The 25,274-nt window shown below is 35.8% G+C and overlaps 1 protein-coding gene across 1 annotated transcript; it reads left to right on the forward strand.

Annotated features, from left to right (window-relative positions):
* The first annotated feature begins 240 nt into the window (after positions 1 to 240).
* On the forward strand, positions 241 to 23,428 carry LOC144443648 (death-associated protein kinase 1-like). The gene is made up of 14 exons (XM_078133189.1): positions 241 to 291; positions 616 to 756; positions 3,549 to 3,647; positions 6,441 to 6,539; positions 6,843 to 7,040; positions 14,312 to 14,509; positions 16,785 to 16,883; positions 17,172 to 17,270; positions 17,726 to 17,803; positions 18,183 to 18,498; positions 19,125 to 19,319; positions 19,853 to 20,112; positions 20,697 to 20,885; positions 21,675 to 23,428. Exons 1-14 carry the CDS (start codon positions 241 to 243, stop codon positions 22,902 to 22,904), a joined length of 3,252 nt encoding a protein of 1,083 aa, XP_077989315.1. The 3' UTR covers positions 22,905 to 23,428.
* The last annotated feature ends 1,846 nt before the right edge of the window (positions 23,429 to 25,274 follow it).

Raw genomic sequence — 25,274 nt, forward strand, 5'->3', positions numbered from 1 at the left:
GGTCACCTTTTCTATAGTATCCATGGTGACAGTTTTCATAGCAAAATTATTAACATGTGTAAATTGTGTAAAATGTTCAACTATAAATAATGCTCCAGAAAAATTATAAATTATGAATTAAGTTAAAAATGGTGGGCTTTCTAGCTTCGTAGTGATTGTATATTAAATTATGATTCCCCCATTTCATTTGTGGAGACAAAATGGTCAATCTTCAGTCTGTTACAACATGACAATTTACGCATGTGCAATTTTGACATCACAAATTTTGTTGAAAGTGACTGTCAGTGTTGCGTAAGGATGCTTTTCGCTCCCAAGATAATACTTGAAAATGCCATGGACAACTGTTGATAAGGATAGATAAGAGTGTTGTTTTGCGTGACATCTGTGTGTTACCATGGAAACTGTTTCAGTGGCCATTATACTGAGATGTTTCGTTTGAATGTCTTGTTAATTCAAACTAAAAGCATTAGCAAGCTGGCAATAAGAGGGAAGAGTCACCGCTGAGTAACTGCTGTCTGTATATTCCACAGATCAGATCATTACATGTACATCAATATACATGGGTGGTGGTAGGGCGAAATTGACGTCAATTTTATCATTTTTTTTCTCGAACAGAAATCTAGTACTGATTTGATTGATGAGGAAGAATCGTTTGTACTGATGGCAATATTTCATGCAATAGAAGACGGTAATTTCAGTGGCATTCGTGAACTTGTGGAAAACCTTGCTAGCTTTGATCCAGATCAAAAAAATAAGGTATGTAGATGTTTTCCATATTAAATAATAGATGATGAGGATTATGTTAATCCCAAGAATAAACTAGTATGCGTGTGATAATCCTGTGTCAAAGGAAGAAGATTACATGGATTAAAAGCATACAAGGCATATTTCATAATCTTAGAAAAGCATGAAGGCTGTGTTACATGTACCTGGTAATCCTAAATGATCCGCTTAAAATCTCAAGGAACTACCTTCAAAGCATATTAATCCTCTTTCTCCCAAAGAGGTATTTGGTTTGTACACAGCGAAGTACAAGTTGGCGAGAAAGAGGATTAAGCTGAATCATATCAAATAACAATTTGAAAGATTTGATAAATCTCAAGGCATTAGCTTATATTAAAACTATGTATTTGATAATCTTATCGAAATATTAAAGGTAAATCAAGCTGAATGGAATTATGACTCAGAGGTGGTCATACTCTTCATGGACATTGGTAGTGTTATGGATACAGAGATATAGCATAGCAGGGATTAGTCCGGTTTTTTATTAAACAAAGATAATTCCTCAGTGTGGTGTTCATTTAACACACTAGTACCTGGTTTTTGGGTTTCGATATTCCTTTATCATGGAATCACTATTTGTTCAAAATGTGATAAAGCTAATTTGCTCTCAACATAAATTTCAGTCTGTAGATATACTTAATCAAAGCTTGTACTGTTCTATTATGAATTGTCAACTGATTCTTTAAAATTGACTTCAGAGAAAGAATTGCTTACTGCTCGTTTGTGTGTCTGTCTGTGTGTGTATGTGTGCATGTGCATGTGTCTGTGTGTGTGTGTGTGTGTGTGTGTGTGTGTGTGTGTGTAAAAATAGTAGTAATCACAGTTGTACAAAATTTCTTCGTTGTCACAGTCATCCACAACATTTACCAAAGGTAAAATGTATGCTGAAGAATACTTTTCTTGAATGACAAAAAACAATATAGTTTGAGCCTGAGACTCAGTGAGAGTGGCCTTTGCTTTATTATGCAATTTGCCTGGCTTTATTCATGCAGTAGTAGACATCTATTACCTTGAGCGCTGTTATGCAGCACATTTTTCGGTAGGGTAAATGTCAAGGGAAATTGTTGCTATAAAACAGCACAAGGGGTAATATGATGTCTACTAGTGCCCGAATAAGGCCAGGCAATAAGTATTTTATACCACATCACATTCCCAGGCAAGTATTCTTTTCAGAGTGAAAGAAAATCACTCTTAGGACTTGTTTCAAACTATTGTAATAGTGTCCTATGGAAAATAGAAATCGAATATGTCCTCTGTATGCAAATTGAGGTCACTAAGGGTCACTAGTCCATACCACATGACATGGTCTAAGCCAATCACTGAAGGTTGTATGAAAACAATGTCATAGAATGTAATAGATTGTAGTAGATTTTAAAACTGAGAAGTACTAAGAGAGGAATATAGTTGAACACAAGCTTCTGAAATGAAAAGTATTACATTATGGCTGGCAAATAGGCCAGGTTCTTTGCTAACATGTCTTCAGCAGGAGTCTGGTCATGGGGTCACCAAATCTAGATTTTGTTTGCATGACCCGCTACCACTTAGTGACTGTTGGAGTGTTTCCGCTATCTGTCATTATAACAGAGAATAACAGACTCCTAGTGGGAGATAATTAGTCCTTGGTAAACCCATATTATCAGACAAACTCTGCTGCGATAGGTTATTAAAACCAACAGAGCAGGCGTATTTGTCTCTCAAAATCTTCAATTTGAATTGAATTTGTATGCTTGTATGAGACGTTTAATTTGTGAAACACACTGTTGAGTACCAGGGGGAGTGTATGAAATGTAAGCTGTCATTTACCAGTATCTGAAATAGACTGATGTAAAAAACTAGCTGTTTACTTCATCTCATCCCTGAAAACTAGATTTTGCTTGTCATAGAGTCTAATACATTGAATAAATGTATACTTAATTTACAAAAGACATTTGAACCAGTTTATAAATTATATTTCAATGTTTTTCTTTCCTCTGTGAAAAAATAAAAAATTTCCAAATTTATGTGAAAAAAGGCCATTAACAGACAGACGAGGATGAAAATATGTGTTTGAAAAACAGTTGTCTGACAGGATTGTCAAAAAATTTGATCCCCAAACAAAAGAATGATCTTATTTTAAGTAATATTTATGACTCCACTGATGGAAGAGTACTATGATCGAAAACTATGGGATTCAAACATTGGGGTTTTAAAAAAATAATATGGAATCCTGATTTTAGAATGAGAGTAAACTCCAAGGTGTAAGAACCAGTGTCAGAATTTGTAATGTATTTACTCATATACCCTATACAAGTAGGGTACTATGATTTACTTTAAAGAAAATGGTACTATGAAAGGTAGTCATATGGATTCAAGGCTAGTATGATGTATGGTTATACTTGAACCTGTAGCATAAAAAACCCAGAGTGCACAGCTTTACCAATGCTCTTGTTTGTGTGTACTTCACTTTTCTGTCAGTGAAACATGTAGAAATAGTGTCAAACTCAAGACCAATAAAACTGATATTAAATATAGCAAGTATCCATCGTGCAAGGTGCACCACCAATAGCTTATAAGGTTCTCAGTGTCACAGAAGAAATGACAGCTGTGGTTTTCAAGAATGAAATGATTCTGTTTTTTAGCAAGTATGTTAAACAGAACAAAGCAATAGTGTTGAATTCACATACCGGTACTAATATTCAGCCAATGAGCACTAATAACAGCTTGATGCTTCAATTATAACTTATTGCATCATTGTAATTGGTTTATTTTAATTGCTAATATTGCAGCACGGTGAAACTGCAGTACACTTGGCTTCAGGTTACGGACATATGGAAATATTGAAATATCTCAAAGTGAAAGGAGCTGGTATAGACATGAAGGACAAGGTATGTTTATCATTCTATTATGTATGCAATGGAAAGCAGTTGACTTGAAACAAAACTTTGCCTGCTCAACAAAATTGCTACATTGTATTGTTTGGCTCAACAAATGTCTTTCTTAACACTTCTTCCTGGGTGCAGAACAGTACATCTGGCTATAGAACAGCACACCTGGTTATAGAACAGTGCACCTGGCTATAGAATATTACACCCAGGTGCAGAATAGTACACCTGGGTACTGAGTATCTGACATATGAAAACAATGAAAGCCAAGCAACAAACACACAGTTAATGGCCATTTCAAATAATACCTGTTATCCATATAGGGATATTTCTGATTCACTGCCTTGCCCTTGTCTTCAGAGGCCTTTATTGTCAAAATTTCAGGATTATAAAAATATGAATATGTGTATTTGCAATGCAATGACCTGACCTTGCCTGTGGCAGGTTTCTTTAATGAAATTAGATAAAAAGAAAAATATGACTGTTGATATTCATAATTTAATGATATGGCATTGCTTGTGGCAGTTTTCTTTTAATAAAGTTATATCATAAGAATAGTATGAGTTATGGCCTTGCGTATAGTAATATCATAACTAGGCAAAGCCCATAAGCTCAGGCAGGGTAGATTCATTTGTGACCGGCTGCCTGGGCCAGGGTTGAAACACTTGATTTGGGTCATTTTCCAGGGGTATTGACCATCAAAATTATTATTTTTTGAATGACATCTAATTCTCTGACATGGACGAGAAGTAAAGAAAGGCAACACTCTATGCAGTTGTTGGTTTCAAAAACCATCATAGCCATTAGATTAATATTGTTCATTTTCAATCAGCCAACTTATCATAGACCTTCCACCAATGTACGTTGGTCTTTGGACAAATGTTTTGTTGACATGTTGCCGAATATCACGATTTCTCAATTCAACTCGATGATTTAGGAATGTTACTGTACCAACAAACATAGGAAAGTAGTTATTCTTTTTAGAACATGTATTATGATGTAAAAAAATCAATTATCGGCAATATAAATGTCAAAACTTCCACAACCTGGAAATTAAACTGCACTATGTCATCAGTGGTCTGTATGCCTCGATACATGTTACAATGTTACAGGCCTACTGGTACAATATTGCAATGCATGGTGATGTTATGTCGCCTGTGCTCTATGACGAAACGGTAGCGCGTGGAGAATGCACGTAGTATATGGAAAGCGCATGCGTTGTCACTACGCGCCGCAATGCATCCCTGGGAGAACCACCAATTTTTTCGCATAGTATATACGACGTGCATGCGTACTAGACATTGAGCATAAGCAGCAGCTTTGCTGACGCTGCACAAGCTATTATTTCACTTTTATTTTAACCTCGGGAGTTGACAAGAATTATGATCATGGCACCTGTATAGTTTTATTCCTTAGAGTGAAACTGTGGACTGATGAATTACTGATTACTTTTTTTCATTATGTTTATTTTGCCATAAAAATAATGGAAATTGGGTTTTGTGATAGTAAAAAATAACTCTGACACAGATGAAAAATTAGCCACTCTAGGCCCAGCCACAGAGCACCTCAGGAAGTACTTCTCATTTGCATATTGATAAGCCAGATTTTCGACAGTTTTGACCACACTCCAGGAAAACAATTTTAAATATGAAAATGGTGAATGACCAAATTTCTTGGATCATTTCAAAAGGAGCAGGAAAAAAATTTCAAATGGCATTTTTAGGGTGATTCATACACTACTTGATTTTCAGACAAAACTGTCCCAGCAGTGCACTCTTCCTTTTAAGAGCACCACTGTATAAACTACATTGTACTTCAAACTGTTAGTCTGTCAACATTTTAGAAATCTTAATGGTTTTATCTGTTGATATAGCAGTCACATATCTAACCAAGCATTAAAAGTGGAGGTTTTATTTACAACTATATGCCCTCATAATGTTATTGACAATCGTGGCCAAGATGACATAATGACAGATGAAATATTTGATAAGTAAAGCTAGGTGTTTCATCATCTGAAATTTGATATTTTATAACCTGCTAATAAAGAACACTGCATAATTATATTTTTACTACATTCACCGAATTTATCAAACAGAAATTGTGTAGACACAATGGTATTTCATTCTTTTCCCTAGTTACCACTGTGTCATACACATACAAATGTAGTTACCTTACCTCCACCTTGTAATGTTAGTTATTTTTATCTGACAATTGTAGTACCCTTAGAGTACAATCACCTGATTCCTTTAACACAGAAAGACAGCCATTTGTATTCAAACTTTGCATGCGTCACAATTCATTGCTGTCTAGTGCTATCCATGGCATCAAATCTCAAGATCAAAAGTGAAGAGGTGATTCAATATCACTGCAGTGATAGCACTAGACTAAAGACATGGCAGAGTGCATAAAAATGATTTATGTATCGCAAGGCAAGGCAAGGCAAGGCAAGACAAAGATGTTTCCTGAAGCTTCGTAGTTTGTCTGTAGAGTGATGGCCATTTCATATTTAAAATTTGCAGTCTGTTCAAAATCCCAAAAATCATTATATTTATAATGCATAGACGTCAAGTCATGTACACTTTTAGTTAATGCTTATTTCAGTCCTTCAAATTTGTACCAAAGACACTCCAAGAGATTTTCCAAAACTGCTCAAGCCCTCAGGTTAAAGAGCTGATATAAAATACAGTGTTACAAGTCTAAGAGCATGATATGTACGTTCATATATTACATTTTCTACACTGTTGAGATCCTACAAGTCATAATTTATGCCATGAAATGAATATTCTTCTTTCACAGCATGGTGACAATGCAGTGTACTGGGCTGCGAGGCAGGGCCAGGTTGATGTTATTCAGTATTTACAGGAGCAAGAATGCCCCATCAATGAACAAAATAAGGTATGTGTGTCAGTGAACAAATTATGGAATTCATTTCAACTAAGCTGTACCTGGAAATGTATTATCCAGGCATACCAAACTAAAATATTCAGGAATGGAACGTAATTTTTATAGAAAATAAATTTTAGAAAAATTTCATATATTTATCCCTAACAAATCAAGTAAACATTGTTGTTCCCAATAAGTGTATTATAGCAATAGACATTCAACAATGGCATTCAAATGATACTGAATTTTTTTTTTTTAAATTTTGACATTTATTGAGTATAGACCAAATCGTAACTGTTGTTGTTGATCTTGCAGTCTGGAGAGACACCGCTACATGTAGCAGGCCGGTATGGACAGACTGAGGCTGTAGAGTATCTATGCAGCATAGGAGCTGATACCGATATCCAGGATAAAGATGGAGAAACTACATTACATTGTGCTGCTTGGCATGGCTATTGTGGTATTGTACAATCCTTGTGTAATGTAGCTTGTGGAACAAATATACAGAACAAGGTAGGTTGTTTTGTTATTGTTTATGTCAGTGTGTACACTGAACTAACACAAAATGAAACAGATCGCTAACTGTGCAACGTGTCTGGAAGTGAAAAGATGATAAAAATACACAAGGAAAGAAAATGATGTAACAAACCACTGCATGTATGAAATTGAAAGATGGTGTGTAATATTCAAGTCAAGTAAAGGTTTATGTTAATAAAGAATAGTCATTCATTGTAAAGGACATGAATTTTAAAAAGTAGACACTTTCATGTTACGTATTTTAACTCTCAAATTTCATCCATCATGCCACAAATTCAACAAAACTACATCAACACAAGGCCATTGGGTAAACAGGATAGTGGTGAGCCATTCCCTTAAGCATGAGTCATTGTACCCTTCCATCATTTGAATTAATGTAGTGTCACTACATTTCCATCGCTGAAACTGTGTTACAGCATTTTCGCTAGTGTCTAAGGATCCCTGAAACACATAGTTGTAAATCTTGTTATTTACATTCTATTTCATCAAGATCCTGATAAAAAAAACGTCGCGCAAAAATAAATGTTGATGAATTTCTGCCTTTCAGAGATTTAATAAATATGTGAAAGCACATAAATGTTACATGTAAATGTAAAGTTCATATTTGAATTGAATAAATACTTCAGAAAAGGATATTTTTGGTGGGTGGGGAGAATGCAGAGATTTAGAGATTTTAGTGTTTTTAGAAAATGTAAGGACTTTTGACTGGATAAAGCACTGTTTGTTGGTGTTCGATGCACTGTGTTGTTTCAGATTTTGTCTATTTGTTAATGATTGATGTAGGCTGTGGTGAAAGCAGGAAAGGTCTGTTTATAAGTGTGTTCCTGTCTGTCAAAGTGCTAGGCACTGTGTGTCATTGATAGACATAGGAAAGGAAGTCAGACTAAATACTAATAGATTGAAATGAACTTTAATGTCAAAATTAAGAACTGAGGTCTAATTTAAATTGAGTTTTAATAATTGCCATAATAAAAGCAAATTAATGTACAGTCTGTAATTTTACCTGCACTAAAAGAAAAGTATCCCGCTATTAAAATTGTACCATTATTGTACACCCACATGGTCATGCTCTGGCAAGTCATTACACATGCAGTGCCACGTGCCATTAATCCAATTCAGTGGTCTCAGTGACTTTCCTTGTTTGTAACAGGTTCTGTTTGCCCACAGTCTGATGTCTACAGTTGTAGTATGTTCAACCAAGAGCTTATTTCACAAATCTTAAGAGTAAAACATTTAGCTATTAATACAAAAATGGATTGTAGGCATTCAGTTTTGACCTTGTCTTAATTAAGTACATGTTATTTCACCTATAATGGGATGCCATGCATTTATAAATGCTCAAATATTGTTCTGTCTTTAGTTTAATTAAAGTGGTCTTATGGATGAGGACATGGTCCTTATTTTGGATTTTTTATGTATAAAACATTTTTATCATACTTTCCTATTTGAAAAATCAATGTGAAACAACATAGACTGTATTTGTAACTCAGTACATTTCAGATAGCTAAAAAAATGTGTAAAAAGTTTGTTATTGTACATACGCATACAATAATAAGCATTTTACACATTTATTAAAAGTTTTGCAATTCATTGAGTTACAAACACAGACTTGGTATATGTTGTTTCACATTATTTTTTCAAGTAGGGAAGCTGTGATAAATTGAAAATCCAAAATAAATACAAAATCCTCATCGATATGGCCACTTTAATTAAACAAAATTATAAATAACAGAAGTTAGAATTAAAGATCGTGAATTCCTTTATTGTGTCCACACCTGATATTTGAAGTCATAATCATTTCATTTTCTTACAATATTTCATTTTAATAATATATCAACATTGTCATGTTTTCATTGTACAAAGTGATAAGTAGTCATCATATATTTGCAGGGGACACTTCGACATTGGACACAATTTTAATTCCAATCAGTAAGTTAATTTGTTAGGAAAACAAACTCAGTAATTATACTTGTTGGGAAGATGGTTATAAACATTTCTGTTGCACCAAGACAAATTTCAATTTAGTAATAAGGTAAACTTTTACTGATTAATTAGATAGCATGATTGAATTGCACTCTAGTAATTATCTCAAGTGTTAACCGGTGAACCATGATGTTTGAGAAATGTGAAGTCTTCACATATAAGGCTGAAGATGCCAAGCTAATGATGTGTCGTCAACCAACTTTATGGAAGGGTTGTATGCACTAAATTATGTGTAGCAAGCCAACTAGATTATCTAAACATATAAACTTCAATCTTTTTATGACAAGACATCATGATAATCTTGCATGCTTCTGAACGAGGACCCACGTCATTGGCGTCAAGAATTTGCAAACGTTAGAGTGTTAATATTCGTTTTGTAAAGAAGACCCACATCATTGGCGTCAAGAATTTGCAAACATTAGTGTTAATATTTGTTTTGTCAGTAAATCCACTCTTGTTAATTAGAATCTCTAAGTAAGTGCTGAATAATTAATATGACAAGATAATGAAGAGTCACTCATGGGTTTTATTATCCTAATGAAAATACAACCCCTATTGGTGTGTTTGTTTGCTTGTGGTGAGCAGGAGTGTGACAAGTTTTGTGCAAAAACAGTGTAGTAAGTTTAACATATTAAAGTACACACACCACATTAGCCAACTCTGTCTACTGACAGAACACTCTACATGACAACATCCATCAAGTCTGATTGTTACTGTTACATTATGACTTCCACAGATCTATACAAAGTGATAAAAGCATCATATATGAACTGTACATCAACTGCAAAGACATTTGGTGGTGTTTTTGTATAATTAGTGTTGTTTTTACCTAGTAATTTTGTCTTTGTGTGAAGTCTTTTCTTGGCTCACTTCATTCAAGCAAACACACTAGTGTTGTATTAGTCCATGGTTCTCTAAATTCTCTCACTTTCTCAATGCTATTGATGTATACTCTTCTCTGTTCACTGGACATGTCACCTAGGAGTTATCTTTTGTTTAGTACAAGGTAGATAGAGACAATTTACATGGGAGTTATCTTTTGTTTAGTACAAGGTAGATAGAGACTATTTAAGTCAGTAAAACTGAGGTTGTTTCAGTTTTATATTTCTCAGTAATTCCACAGTTCTAAACATAGACAGAGCAGATATTTTGTCATTTTATATTCTCAGTAAGCTTTTATATAAAGTGAGACTCATTCCAGATGAAAATATCTTTATTGCTGTCGGTGGTCTTGAATCTACCGGAGGAAAAGACATGCCTCTCTTTAATAGTTGGTCATATATTGAAAATGAGTTTTCAAAATCTGTAAGATAATAAGAAAACCCACCCCCACACAGACTCATTCTCATACTCACAGTCACGCGCACACATGCGCATACATGCACGCATACATGCACGCACACACACACACACACACACACACGCACGCATACATGCATGTGCGTACACACACATACGCACCCCCCCCCCCCAAACACACACACACACACACTCACTCACACAAACGAGCAGTAAGCAATTCTGGTAGTAATGGTGGTAGATACATGAATTTCAAGAATACAGGAAAAAAACACCAAAGAACTCTTAACTTGAAACTGGAAATTTGTATCTTATCTTGGTGATATAAATAAGTCCAGGTATTAATGTCAAGTCAGAATGATATATGAGATCCATGTGTAGCACACAAATCAACCAGGCAGTATATTATAAGCACTAATTCATCTCAAGGATTTATAAGATGCAATGCACATCTGATGCTCATTTCAGCATCCATATTTTCTCTGGCAATTTTTAGTCCATCATAAATACAAAATACATTTTTGCAAATCTTTGGACAATACATTTGAGAATATTATGCTAATTTGAACACCAGTTATGAAAAATATGAATAAATAATATGAATATATTAGAACAAATTATGCCAACATGGTGGTGCTTTTGTGAATAATTGTTAGGTTTCTCAGGTATTTTACAGATGTTCTCCACTAAAATTATAGTATAAAGTATTGATATCTATTAGTCAAATAGCTGTTACTTGATTATACAAAATTTTGGTCAAAACACTGCAAACTCTTGGCAATTTTAAGCTCAATAGATGAAAATACTTTGCCATATTTGATGGAGTTTTCAAAAAATAAAATTTTAAATAAATAGACCAACAAATTTTTTTTAAATTTCAACCTTGGAAAAATATATGCTTCGAAAAAATATGTATGAGTTTGAATCACTTAACTTTCTGTGAGAGAGGCTAAGGTATGTAAGACTTTTTATGGTAATGGCACAATAGGGAATGCAATATATTGTAGGCAGGTTGCCCCATTGCATAGATCAGTTTCTGAGATGGGATAGCTATGATCAATCATAGACCCTCCACGGACGATGTAGGCTCTACGGATCAATCTGTATTATATGAATACAAATTTTAAACATCTAGGTTTTAGATCCAAATCATTCATTGGACAGTATTGGCAGTGAGAAATCATTGGCTGAGTGGTTAAAACCACTTGCCTCTTACCACTGCAATCAGAATTCAAATCGTAGTCTTCGTTCGATTAAATTTGCCATGCTGTTACAATGTATTAAAGTGAGAGGAATGTCTTTCAGTTTGACTACCAAGCAATGCAAATATCCCCGGGCACTACAGATTCCTCCTGTATTAACATTGAACCCATGAGAGATGGCCCTCACTGGATTTCTCAAGAGACAGTACTGATATGCTAAAGAACTTAATTCCAGGATAAATAAAGATAAAGAATGTTCTTCATCAGGGACATTGACGTATCAAAACGGCAAAATTGATGACCGAGTATTGCAACGTCGACTGACTCCACAGTAACAGAAATAATATGTAATTTGTGATGTAAAGGTTTAAATCAAAAACGAGATTTTCTGTCAAATTAATAAGGTACCTATAATTCCTGTCAGGTCCTTGTAAAGTGCTGAATGCACAAAAAACATGTGACGTATGTAATGTTTCAACTTCAGGGTATAAGAATATACAGTCAGGGCAATGATAGTGATTGACAGGTGTCTATTTGTTGGCAGACTTTCTTGTGTGACTTATATTCACGGTCACACACTTTCACACCTACGTATTACAAGTAAACATAGACATTCACAAACCTGAAAAAAATGAATACACAACTGATGAAGATGACTAACAGTCTTTGTTTCCTGGCAACGACTTGAACAACAAAAGCTTCATCAATGGAGAAAGATGTGGAAACAAGTGGCTTGGTCAATCTTGCAACTTAAAGTTGGTGATTCAGTGCTATATTCTCACATTAATGTTGTTATCTTATAAGTGGACCCCTATGACTTGAATAGGATCATTCCTTTGTTGAGGACCAATTTGTTCTAAACTCTAGCCAGACAACTTTTTTTGTTCTCATTCAAATTTTAATTACTAGTCTTTAAGGTACACCGTGACAGGAGCACCCTCGTCAACCCCTCTCACATGTGGGCAGAACAGCATGGTATATCTTAAAGTCTAGTTTTAATCTGTATGTTTACTATCACATTGTTGTTACTTCTACTGGATATATATGCCATGCATGTACATTTCAGACTTATACCCATGATGCACCATTGTTGGAATCTGTGCATGAATATTCTATAATGTTATATGCTCAGTACATGTCACAGTTTCAATTCAGTGGAAGTTCACACATTTATAATAGATTTCTATTTTTAAAAAAACGATAACATATTAAAGACTGTAGAACAGAACTATTAATATGACGTGAATCAATAGAGTTAAAACATGAAGTACTATGCATTTCACAACAATATAAGGAATGCTTACGCATATTATGACTATCGATATTGAAACAGGAAACAGGATAAAAAATCTGCTAGTTTCAACAAAAGTATGAATAGCACAGACTCATGTTTATATCAAAAAAGGAAATACACCATAAAATATTGAATTTATACAAAAAAACACTTTTGTGTTCAGTTTACATCCTTTCTGCTGTGGATAATCATATCAAGATTGTGTCGTCGTATGTTTGAGATCATTTTTATTTTGATTTAGTAGGATGAAAAAAAAGCCTGGGGCATGCCTGATATTTAGACTGAAAGCTTATATGTGTATACAGTGTCTGTGTGTACATAAGTAAAAGCTGTGTCACACCAAATTTAATCATGTAATGCATTGAGAGTAGTTTGTATTCAGCATTTAATAGTGTGTATTATGAGTACGGAGTTCATAATAGTTGGTATATAAGAGATAATAAAAGCAGCAAAGGATGACATTAACAGCCGTACATTACTTTGAAAGACGTCAGGCATACTTGACAAGAGGAGGATGCCATATCTGATTTTCAGAAAAGCTTTGGCTTAAGAATGTAAATCTTCTGTGCTAGCTTACAAGAAGATGTGTGCTAGATTTCCTGAGGAGATGCAGTTTCACAAATATGATCGTGTTTTGTAGTGTTATAAACGTGATTGCAAGAAGTAGTTTATTATTTATATTGAGATATGTGTGAGTGGAGTTCCCAGGTATGGATTATTGATAAGCCATCTTTTATAAAGTGTGAATTTTTTAGTCATTTCAAAGCCGCCTTTGTATTTAAAGTACAGTGTAATGGTGCGTAGATGAAATCTCAGTGTCGCTCACATTCCCAGGACACTAGAAATGTAACTTCATAGTAAGATTGTTTGGTCTACAAGTCCAGTTGGGAGTATTTGGGAGGAAAATTATGAAATTCTTCAATCTGCTCTCCCAACAAGAGTGGGTGTGAATGTATAGAAGACTCTTGTTGAATAGCAGAGTCAATTTTTGGTCTCGAATAATTTCAAAGTAAAATCTCACCGTAGAAATTTAGCTTAGAAGCTCAAAAAATTATGAAAATTTGGAGATAATAGAGGATTTACTATATCATTTTCAACATGTTTGATACTTGGATAAAATCTACCAGTGGTAACCACACATCTACATAAGCCTTGTCGAAGTTGTCCCTTTAACTTTTAAAATATACCCCTCCCCCTTTGCACTGGATTTTATAAACTATGAAGATGAGCACGATTGGATTTTGAGAATTTCACACAATCTTCAGTTTGATGTAACCAATGCTGTTTTAACTAGTTGTTTCACTCATATTAGCTTGCTTTTTCCACATCCACTACCCCCACCCCCACTAATCAAGTCGTCGTCCCCCCCCCCCCCCCACTAATCGAGCCACAACTACAGCCTAACTATAGCATGTTGTCTTCTTATTGCATCCTATGTGTGTGTGTGACAAAGCTTTCTTTTTTCATAGGACGGTGAAACGCCGTTACTGTGTGCTGCAGTCAGGGGCCATTTAGAGATTGTTCATTGCCTAACGGAAGCTGGTGCGTTGCTTGATGAAACTGACAAGCATGGTCATAGCGCATTGCACCTGGCTGTCAGACGACACCACGATCATATTGTGCAATATTTGTGTGATGCGGGATGTAGATTGGATGTTCAAGATAAGGTAAAAATAACAACACACATCACCTTGCAAAGTTCAATTCTACCATTTTGGTAATGTGTTGAATTTGAGGGTCAGAGTGTAACTAACTAATTCTCGGGAGGGAAAAGTACATACGAAACTGAAAATAATGGAATATGCAATGATCAAGTTGCTCCCATACTCCATATTTGGACATGGTGTGCCATATTTGGATTTGGACACACTGCTATATGTGGATATACCCTGGATATACACATAGCTGCCATATTTGGACACATGATACCATATTTGGACATAATATTCTAGGACCATGCATGTGTGGAAACTTATGGCACAGCTATGAACACATTAATGTACACACGTCTAAACACAAATTTACTAAAACAGCTGACAATTTCTCTGAAGAGGGAATGGTACTCAAAGAAATGAAGGCATTTTTGTAAACTTGGGGTTCTCAGCAGTCATGATGTGATTTTATATCCATAAATTGTGCACGATTGCCAAGCAACGTGAAATTGAAATGTGCCTGACATTCATTCATTGTCTTAGCACCTAGCAGTGTCCAGGATGCTCTCATGAGAATTAGCAGATATGCATACATATTAGATGAACACTACATATTCATAACTATTCCTCCGAACGTAATAAGCACTTATGAGTCATGAGTATTTATTGTTAATCTAAATGTATACATTGTATATGCCTGTGTACTTACTTCCATGGGGCGTCTGTCATATGAGAAGAATGAAAGGGAAACGAGATTCTATTTGTCACTACTTAGCAATTGCTTGAAAGTTACATTGTGCAACATCATTAAATGAATATCCAGAACCCAAAGTTTATGAAAATACCTTTTTCCTGGAGTTGTGTTCCCCCTTTAATAATAATACGAGCCATCGGATTCGGACAAAATATTCTCATGGGTAATTTTCATGAAATTTCATTTACCATTTGTTTGTATTGCATATCAGTCATTCAAACATTCACACAACATTGTCAACTCAGGGTGGATAGATATGTTAAATAAAATCATTGATACTATAAAACATTCATTTTTTCCATTTTTAAAGGTGATTCAAAATGCTCACATTCACTATTGCTATTTTGCGAGACGACATGTTCGTGAAACATATTCTGGTTTTAAAATTTTAAGAAAGCGTAAAATGTCAGTTCCCTGTCGGATTTACTTCAAAAGTTTTCAGGTATTTCCAGTCCCACGCCATTTTGTGACCTCATAGAGGGGATTGTAATAATCCCCAAAAGGGGGAACAATAGGCAGTATAAATGTAAATTCATTGCTGCTCAGGTCGGCCACTGATCGTCAGTTTTCTTTCTTTTTTCTCACTTCTCATGCAATATTGAATAGTTAGCATTTACTAGTTAAGAGACATATAAAGACCATTTTTCAAGGTTGTGGTATGGGGCATTTGGAATCACCTTTAAAATTGTATACTGTTTATTGGATGTAGAATACATGTTTGCTTATTTTGAAACTGAGTGTATGATGAATATGTGGTTGTGATTGATTTTAAGGTTGCCATTGTTACAGTAGATATATTTTACTTGCCATGATTTAAGCTTCAAGATATCTCAACTCTGTTTGCAAGGTTGTGATCTGTGCATGGCTGTTTGTATGATTGATCATATTACATTGGCCTAGGGGGTAGACAGACTGGGGCTCGTTGAAGTGAAATTTATATATATATTATATGTACCAAGACTTGTAGTGTGATAATGCTAACATAATAAATCATAGCATATGACTTATTTAGTCTTAAATTTCATCAATTCCTGTCGGATAAGAACAATTTATAAAGCTTGCAGTTTTTGATGAAATGAAAAAATAAATTGGCTTTTTATATTTTCCGTTGATGAATGGCTTGTATCCTTCATATGTTAGAATTTTGACAGAGAGCTTTTCTTAGCTTTTTCAAAAATTCTTGAATTTTATAGATATTTATTCTTCTATATTAAACTGGTGTTTTCACAGCAGAGTTAGTGCACATGTATGTTAGTGTGCATGTATGCGTGCGTGCGTGCGTGCATGCGTGTATATGTATATGTGTATTTGTATGTGTGTACGCATATGTGTATGTGTCTGTGTTTACTGTGTGGATGCAGTTTGTGTGTGGGTGTGTGTGTGTTTGAGTGCAAGCATGGCTATTAAAGATATTATTTATAGAAATGTAACCTAGCAGAATTACTAGACTAAGAAAAAGACACAATTACTAGAGAAAAATTGCTAAAGAAATCACTAATATTGATTGATATCCTTATTATTTGATGTATACCATAGTATGGAGAGACGGCACTACATCTAGCATGCAGAGATGGCTCATTAGCAATCCTACAGATTCTTCATCAGTCTGGATGCCACATAGATATGCCAAATAAGGTAAGGTCCATTTAAAGTAAGCTAGCTGTCACAGTGTACAGATAATGAACAATATGAATGCAGTGAATCAAAGCATTCACTCTCTCTTTTGTAAGACTTAATTTGAAAACTGATTACATTCTGATAACTCTTCAAAAAAAAATCCCTTTTTTTGTACATTACTCTCAGTTATTGTGCAATGTTTTCTGTACCTTGGGAGAAAACACCCAACAAAACAGTTGGAGAAAATCAAACGCATGTTAAATATCGCCCTCAAGAGACAATTGTTGAATATACTTTTGTTTACAGCATGGCGTGACTCCAATGATGGTAGCAGCAAGACATGGCTATCTAGAGGGTGTGCGGTATCTCTGCTTTGCAGGAGCTGACATGGATGCCAAAAATGAGGTAAATAAAATATAGACAATCAGCTGTAGTAACTTCCTAATAGTTTTTTCTGACAAATTTTCCAAATAATTTCACAGAACATTTGCCATGTATATAGTCATTGAGAGTGATAGAAAATTATTTTGAATAGAAGAAAAGTATGGAAATATATAAAGAATGTTATCTCTTTGAGTCACAAGGTGACAAACCCTTAAATCATGAATGTATTTCCAGCTTAATGGAGAATATTGGGGAATGAGATCATTTTACCCATGTTGGCATAATTTGTGAAAAAAATTTGAAGAGTTAATAGCGACTTTGAAAGTTCTGATTCATATTTTGATCACTGCAGAACAAATGACATAGACACGTCTTGGCATAACCAGGGTGACATATCCCATATTTTTTTGTTTGAACGCATCAAATTGGCTTGTGTAAAATTGTATGATAAACAATATTCTGTTTTATCTCTTTAGGATGATCTCACAGCTGAACAGGTGGCAGTAGTAGAACAGCATGAAGACATTTCAGAGTTGCTACTTAAGTTAAGAACTGTAAGTTGACCGTTTGTCAAAGTCTTGACATTTTTCTACTGTAGTTAAAATGTAGATGGCTGGAGGCCTTACAAGTATACATAAATAAATAAACAAAATTTCATGGTCAAAAGTATTTCAACCCTATTAAACTGTATGTTAGACAGATGTTGACCCATGAATTCAAATGTGTTATGTTTTCTAGCAGCTGTTAATGTCTACAACACAAAGAAGGACCTGTGTGTTTAGGAGTGTGAATGAAACTTTCATTCCCAACTGTGAGAGTAAAAGATTGAAATGTACACAGAAACTAACATTTATGGTACATCTGTTTTCTAATTTTGTAATTTAGGCTAGTGTAGTTAGTAACGAGTTTTATGTGTCTTTGCCTCTTCTGCAGGAGAAGTCGAGGGAGCTTTACATTCACCAGTTACAGGCCACGCCATCCTTCATCAGCAGGGTCAAATTAAAACTTCTAGGTCATACAGGAGTTGGTAAAACCACCCTGGCTGACACACTGAAATGTGGCTACCTACGAGGCTTATTCCGACTGTCTAGGAGTAACTTGTCATTCATTGGAAAGACGTCTCCTAAGAAGTACATCAACAAAGACAGTCACCGACCAGCTAGAGAACAGAGAAGAATTAGTGCCAATAATAACTCTGTAGAGTACATCAGTACTAAAGGGATCGACATACAGACATTAACCATACCAGGTTAGGGTCTATTAAAGATTTTATCATTTTGTACAGCTCCATCAACTCTATGAATCCGTGTCCTGCTCTTACATTCATATGCACCAGGTAGTTATACATGCACAATGAAAAAATGGAAAAGGAAAAGGAAAAAAACGAACTTTTCATTTAGACCAGGAAATTCATGTGAATTACAAAGTTAGGTTATAATGCACAAGCAGTTAAACTTAGTAAATGGCACTGAGCTTTCAATCTGTCTTGGTGAATGATTCTCATCAAAATGATAAATTCCATAGTTCTAGCTGACCACTAGGTGGCAGTATGATCTGTCTTTGTCGAAGATCCTCACCAGAATGACAAATTCCATGTACATGTACAGTTCACCACTAGCTGTACGATCTATCTTGGTCAATGATCCTCACCAGAATGATAAGTTCCATAGTTACAGCTGACCACTAGGTGGTAGTATAATCTGTCTTGGTCAACGATGCTCATCAGAATGACAAATTCCATAATTACATATAACCTGTAAAATATTTTTGATTGTGTGGCATTTCTCTTCACTCAACTACAACTGAGTGGCAAGCTAAAGTGGTTTCCAGGTAATGGATAGTTTGAATGATAAGTTTTGTATTTTGTTTTCCTAGGTGCAGGTGAGTTTAGTGTGTGGGAGTTTGGAGGTCGTGAACAATACCACACTGCCTACAATCACTTTGTTGGTGATTCCAGTGCCATTTATGCAATAGTTTTGAATCTGGAAGATCCCTATGAGATTCAGTACAGTCAGGTCTGTTATTGGATGAATCTATTGAAGTCAAGGCTACCATTAACAGAACCAATCGGTAAGAACATAGTATGTGTGTGGTGTGTGTGTGTGTGTGTGTGTGTGTGTGTGTGTGTGGAGGGTGTGTGTGTGTTGGGGGGATGTATGTATGGTGTTTGTGTCACATGATTTGTGTGGCATGTGTATAAGCATGTACTATGTGTGGGTATGGGGGAGTAGTGTGTATATATGTCAGTGTGTGTGTGTGTGTGTTTAATCATGGCTAATTCTGTGTACTGACATTGGAGGTCCCCTCCATCATCTTATGCATGGTTTAATCATAGACCCTACGTGTACATGAGTAGGGTCTGTGGTTTAATCTGCATACACATGTATGTAGATATTTGTATGTTTGTGCAATAGAAGTTTAAAATTGACTTGAAGAGTTAAAATGTAAGTTGTTCAGAGTCAAACATAATTATCTTGTTTTCTGAACAAAAAGTACATTTATAAGAATCATGAAATAAGAATATAAAATGTGTATTGAAATTTTAAGTAACTTTTCGTCATCTGCTTTATAAAAGAGAATGTTTCCTTACTTCCAATTTGTAGGATACTGCGGTAAATTTGCATCCCAGATGAAAGTGATCTTGATTGGTACTCACCCAGACACTGTCAACTGTCCTAGAACATCTACAGGAGAGTATGTCAGTGGAGAGGGTAATGTGGTTTTATACCAGATCAAGAAGATTTATGGTAGACAGTTTGATATCTGTGACATGTTGTTTGTACTTGATGCCCATGCTTCATCATCCAAGGAGATGAAACTACTCAGAACGTACCTATCTAATGTCAAGAACTCCATTATGAAGGTAAGTAACCCAAAGGTCATAGCCCCCACCCCAACCGTGATATGATGTTGATGCCCATGCCTCATCATTCAGGGAGATAAAACTACTAACAAAGTATCAAGCTAATGTCAATAAATCAATAATGGAGGTAAATGTCCCCCCCCCCCCCATATATTGACAACGGGTTAAATAACATAGACTGTTTATTTGTGCTGTTTACATATGGACATCAAGCCAGTGTACTCAAAATTGTTTACTAATAAACAAACTAATTACAAGGATTTAGCTGTTTCCAGTAAAGGATCCATGATGTATTTTACAATTGACAAAAAAAATATATATGTATACAAAAAAGGGTTGTTGGTGGCCAAGAGGTTAAAACACTTGCCTTTTACCACTGCAGTCAGGATTCGAATCCATTCAAGGTTTAAAATTTACCACGCTGTAAGTAAGTTTGACTCTACCGAACAACACAGGTTTTCCCAGGTACTCCGGTTTCTTCCTACACTAACACTGAACCTTCCATCTGTTATTTACTATGTTAAAACATTGAGGTATCTCTTTACATAAATTTATAAATGTCTACTTGTTTCTGTTTGTTACAGAGTGAGTCCTGTGTCAGTACATTGTTCGATACTGTACTCAATATGTTACCATCATGGAGGAAGACGTATGCATCATTTCCTGTGATGTCATGGCAACAGTTTGTAGATTGTGTCCACAAACAGATCAACCCGCTGGCAGGGGAAGGACACTTCTATGAAATACTCAGACAACTCCAAAGTATGGGAGAGGTAAGATTCCATTTAACAACAATGACAGAGTGTGATGTATAGTTTTGACCACTGACACTACTATTAATGGGGCATGTTCTAGATCATGAAAATGTACAAAAATAAAATCTACATGGCTTGTGGAGTCATGATGTATGGGCAAATGGTTAGAGTGGCCGGCTTCGAATCTGAAGGTTGCAGGTTCGAGCCCCAATTGCTGTCATTTGTTTCTGAATGGCTAAAGTCCTTGGGTAAGATTTGAACCACGATTGTGCCTCAGTCAACCCAGCTGTATCATTTGGGGAGCTGGTAGGATAGAGGTTGTAATGTGAATGCTTTAATCCTACATGCATTTAGAGGCTGCAGTGGATTGTATGCTCCCCAAGGTAGCTGAGAAAGTAAAAGGGCCGTTGTGCCAATAAAGATCTGTACCAGGGGTAATAATTGTAAAGCACTTTGAGCACAGAGTGGGAAAGCTCTATATAAAAACCAACATTATATTAACACTTATTATTATTATATTGCACCTCTCTATATCAGAAACACTGCTCTCTGTGAGTATAATAACATCAAGAAAACTTGTAGACTATATATTTATGGTCTTTCTATTGCTGTCTAATTTCTGATATAATTTACAGAATCTCTCAATTTGCTTGCACATATCCTTTTTCCAGGCTGCTACCAGATTATCCCAAAATTCTAAAACTTTAACGATATAATTTGAAATTTCTCTTCACTCTGCAATGTTTGATGAAATTTTAACATCTTGATTATGAAAATATCAAAATTTTCTTGTGTTGTTTATTTCAGGTGCAATGTTTTGATGGCGAACTTCTTCGAGAGATAATTGTACTAGATCCCAAGTGGTTATGTACTAGTGTAATAGCACGGTTATTATCCTACGACCACATTGATCAAGCCACTGGTAACTACAGTCTACAGTACATGCATCAATTGTTCCATAATTCAGAAGAATTAGATGACTTGATTCAACTCTTAGAAGCCTTAGATATCTGTGTGCAAGGCAACGGTGCTACGTGTGAATTTCCAAGCCTTATTAGAACAGAACCTAGTTCCCCAACTTTGTGGGAAGAATCGGATGAAAACGGAAATTACGATGTCTATGGCGGAATACGGATACAGTTAGCTGATTGTAATGGTGCTTTTCCGGCGGGACTCTTCCCACGGATACAATTGTCACTCCGACGGAATTTTCAACAGGAGAGTGATACTTTAGACAATGAATTGACTTTGTGGCAGTTGGGTGCAAAATGTATCGGTGGCAATGTAGAGGCTTTAGTCATTCTGTCGGATAATGCTGAAGCCATTTTGATATGCGTACGTGGGCCGAGCGAATCAAAACAAGCATGCTTTATTTTCATGGAAGATTTGAGTCACCTGATTGACCAGGTGATTGTTGAGTGCTACCCAGGACTTCTTACTACTAAGTATATACTGAGTGCCTCACAGTTGAAAGCTGTCAGTGACAAACAGCCTGTTGACAGTCTTCAGATTACTGCCTTTGAGCCTCAGGAACTGTTCCAAGCTTTGCTGGAAAACAGGACTGAAATACAGCATGAGAACAACGAGAGTATCGAATCATTTACAGATTTACTGTGTTTCACTAGTCAGAGTCTACACTGTAGTATCACATTTGGTGCTGATCTGCATCTCACACATTTACATCCACACACAAGGCGTCAACTCAGTATGTTACTTGACCCACCGGAACCCATGGGTAGAGACTGGTGCCTTCTGGCATTATCACTAGGACTCGGAGACAGGCTTCCCACATTTGATGCCATGACCTATGGAAGTCTGAGTGACTTGGAGAGCCCAACGGATCAGATACTTCAAGAGTGGAGTTGTAGACCAGACAGTACTATTGGAAACTTAATCAGAACACTGAAAGAGCTAGGAAGGAAGGACGCCGTGGATGCTGTCATGAAGAGTGCACCATTATTTAAGTTTTTACCTCAACAGCAGATAGTCGAAGACACCCCAACCAGTAACTCTGCCAGTTCTGTGGCATCAAGATGAAATCATGAACAGTCACACACTATCTGAACCTGGTCATCCCTACAAACCATTATATTTCACTCACCCAGATGTCTTATTGGTCCTTCAGTGGACTGTTCCAAATAAATAGGGATGAACACGCCAAGCTGAACGAACAGAAAAATGTGTTTCGACAAACCTGCTGTTTGAATTGCAAGGTTTACACTATGATATTTCTATTTTGTAATATGGACTTGTGGTTTTCTGTGCCAATAATTGGGCCACAACTCATAACATTATGAATGAATTTCATACTAGTACTCCACAATGTAAGAGGTGTTTTTGATAACTGTTTTGTATTGACAAAAAGTCAAATTTCTCAGTAAGTTTCACATATGGTGCATTATAAGGACTACGTCTGGCTCTAATTTACCAGATTTGTTTTATTGCAGAAAATGGTTTGTTTTGGTTATTTTATCATCGGAAAGCCAATACTTGTCAAATATCCATGTCTCATTTTGAATGGCACAGTAGCTGATACTTTTGAGTACTTGTTCCCAGTGATAAAAATGTGGTTGAAATGCTTTATTGTTGTTGGATTATATTTCCATAGACTTGATAAAATGACATATTGGCATGAATTTATTTTTCCCTGATGTTTGCAGTCACTTAGACAACAATACCAGATGTGATATACGAACACACAGATTCTTTATCATGACCGTGTAAGCAATACATCATCTACGACAATGGTAGTTTTGGTCCGTATGTTGAACTTGATCGAATTGAAATGTAGTTAGAACCACATAGTTTTAGTTGCCTTACAATGTGGAACAAAAGTACCACAAAAAGTGACAGCTACTGTGTCTTATTGGATAGGCTTGCTTTAAAAACAATTACATACCTTTTAACTTGTTTTTCAGGGATGTCTACTACTTTTATTTATTGGTATTTTGAACTCCAAACTTTATTTAGTGAAGTATTTGAAAGTTGAAAACTTTTGTAGAGAACCAGCTGGCACTGGTTTTCTTGTGTTGTTTATTACATGAACTGCATGTTAATTACTACTTAAAAAAAGGTACATAGTTGTCAGGAATGCATGCATGAAAACCCTAACTACAGAACATCTATTCAGTATACATAACTTTATCTATGGCAGCACATACAAGGAAAAAAACTGTCTGTGATGGCAGCTAAGAAGTGGGCTCAGAGAAAATTTTGGCTTGTATATAGATACCTGACAATAGAAGACAGAAATTGTCCTGACTAGTCAAGTAACAATTGAAGTATGTTGTATGTAATAGATCCTCACTTATAAAATGTGTTAACTAAAGATGAATTACACTTTGTTTTCAAAGTTCATAGCTTAGAACTTTCAATTGCTTAGCTTGACTATTATCTTCTCAACTCTTGTTTATAGCAAACTAATGAACAGTTCAGTATTCAAGCCCAAAATTAGATAACATTTTCAAACAGCAATGGCTCAACCCACTCAGATACAAGGAAGTCAACCAGCAAATGTTTCCCTCTGTGATTGGTTAACTCTGTGTACTGTTTCCCTCTGTGATTGGGTAACTCTGTGTACTGTTTCTCTCTGTGATTGGGTAACTCTGTGTACTGTTTCTCTCTGTGATTGGTTAACTCTGTGTACTGTTTCCCTCTGTGAGTGGTTAACTCTGTGTACGGTTTCCCTCTGTGATTGGGTAACTCTGTGTACTGTTTCCCTCTGTGAGTGGTTAACTCTGTGTACGGTTTCCCTCTGTGATTGGGTAACTCTGTGTACTGTTTCCCTCTGTGATTGGGTAACTCTGTGTACTGTTTCCCTCTGTGATTAGTTAACTCTGTGTACTGTTTCCCTCTGTGATTGAGTAACTCTGTGTACTGTTTCCCTCTGTGATTGAGTAACTCTGTGTACTGTTTCCCTCTGTGATTGGCTAACTGATTCCCTCTGTGATTGGCTAACCCTTTGTACTGTTTCCCTCTGTGATTGGCTAATTCTGTGTACTGACACCAATTCATTGATACTCACATCGCATGGTGACACTACTGAATTAGATTTCATCTGACACAGTGGGTAGATTTAAATCCAGTAAGAATTTGGTATATCTGGCCATGCTTCAGTAAAGTAAAATAATGAATATGATTTCCAAATCATGTGTTGAGAGGAAATAGTCAAGATTAACCGAGTGACGGCTATAAACTACAAAGTTTAGGACCGTTGCTAAAATATTCTTTGATTGTTTGTCAAGCAGATGCCTTCAATTTTGTTTCTTTTTTGAATTGCATGTGTTGGATTTCCTGGTCTGATTTGCAAGGACAGTTCTCTTATTCTTACACCCAGTACTTGGATGGAGGGGGGGGGGGGGGGGTATTTTGAGTGTCAAGTCCGTGCATGACTTCCTGATGACAGTA

This window comes from Glandiceps talaboti, chromosome 12, assembly GCF_964340395.1.
Source record: "Glandiceps talaboti chromosome 12, keGlaTala1.1, whole genome shotgun sequence".
Taxonomy (NCBI): Eukaryota; Metazoa; Hemichordata; class Enteropneusta; family Spengelidae; genus Glandiceps; species Glandiceps talaboti.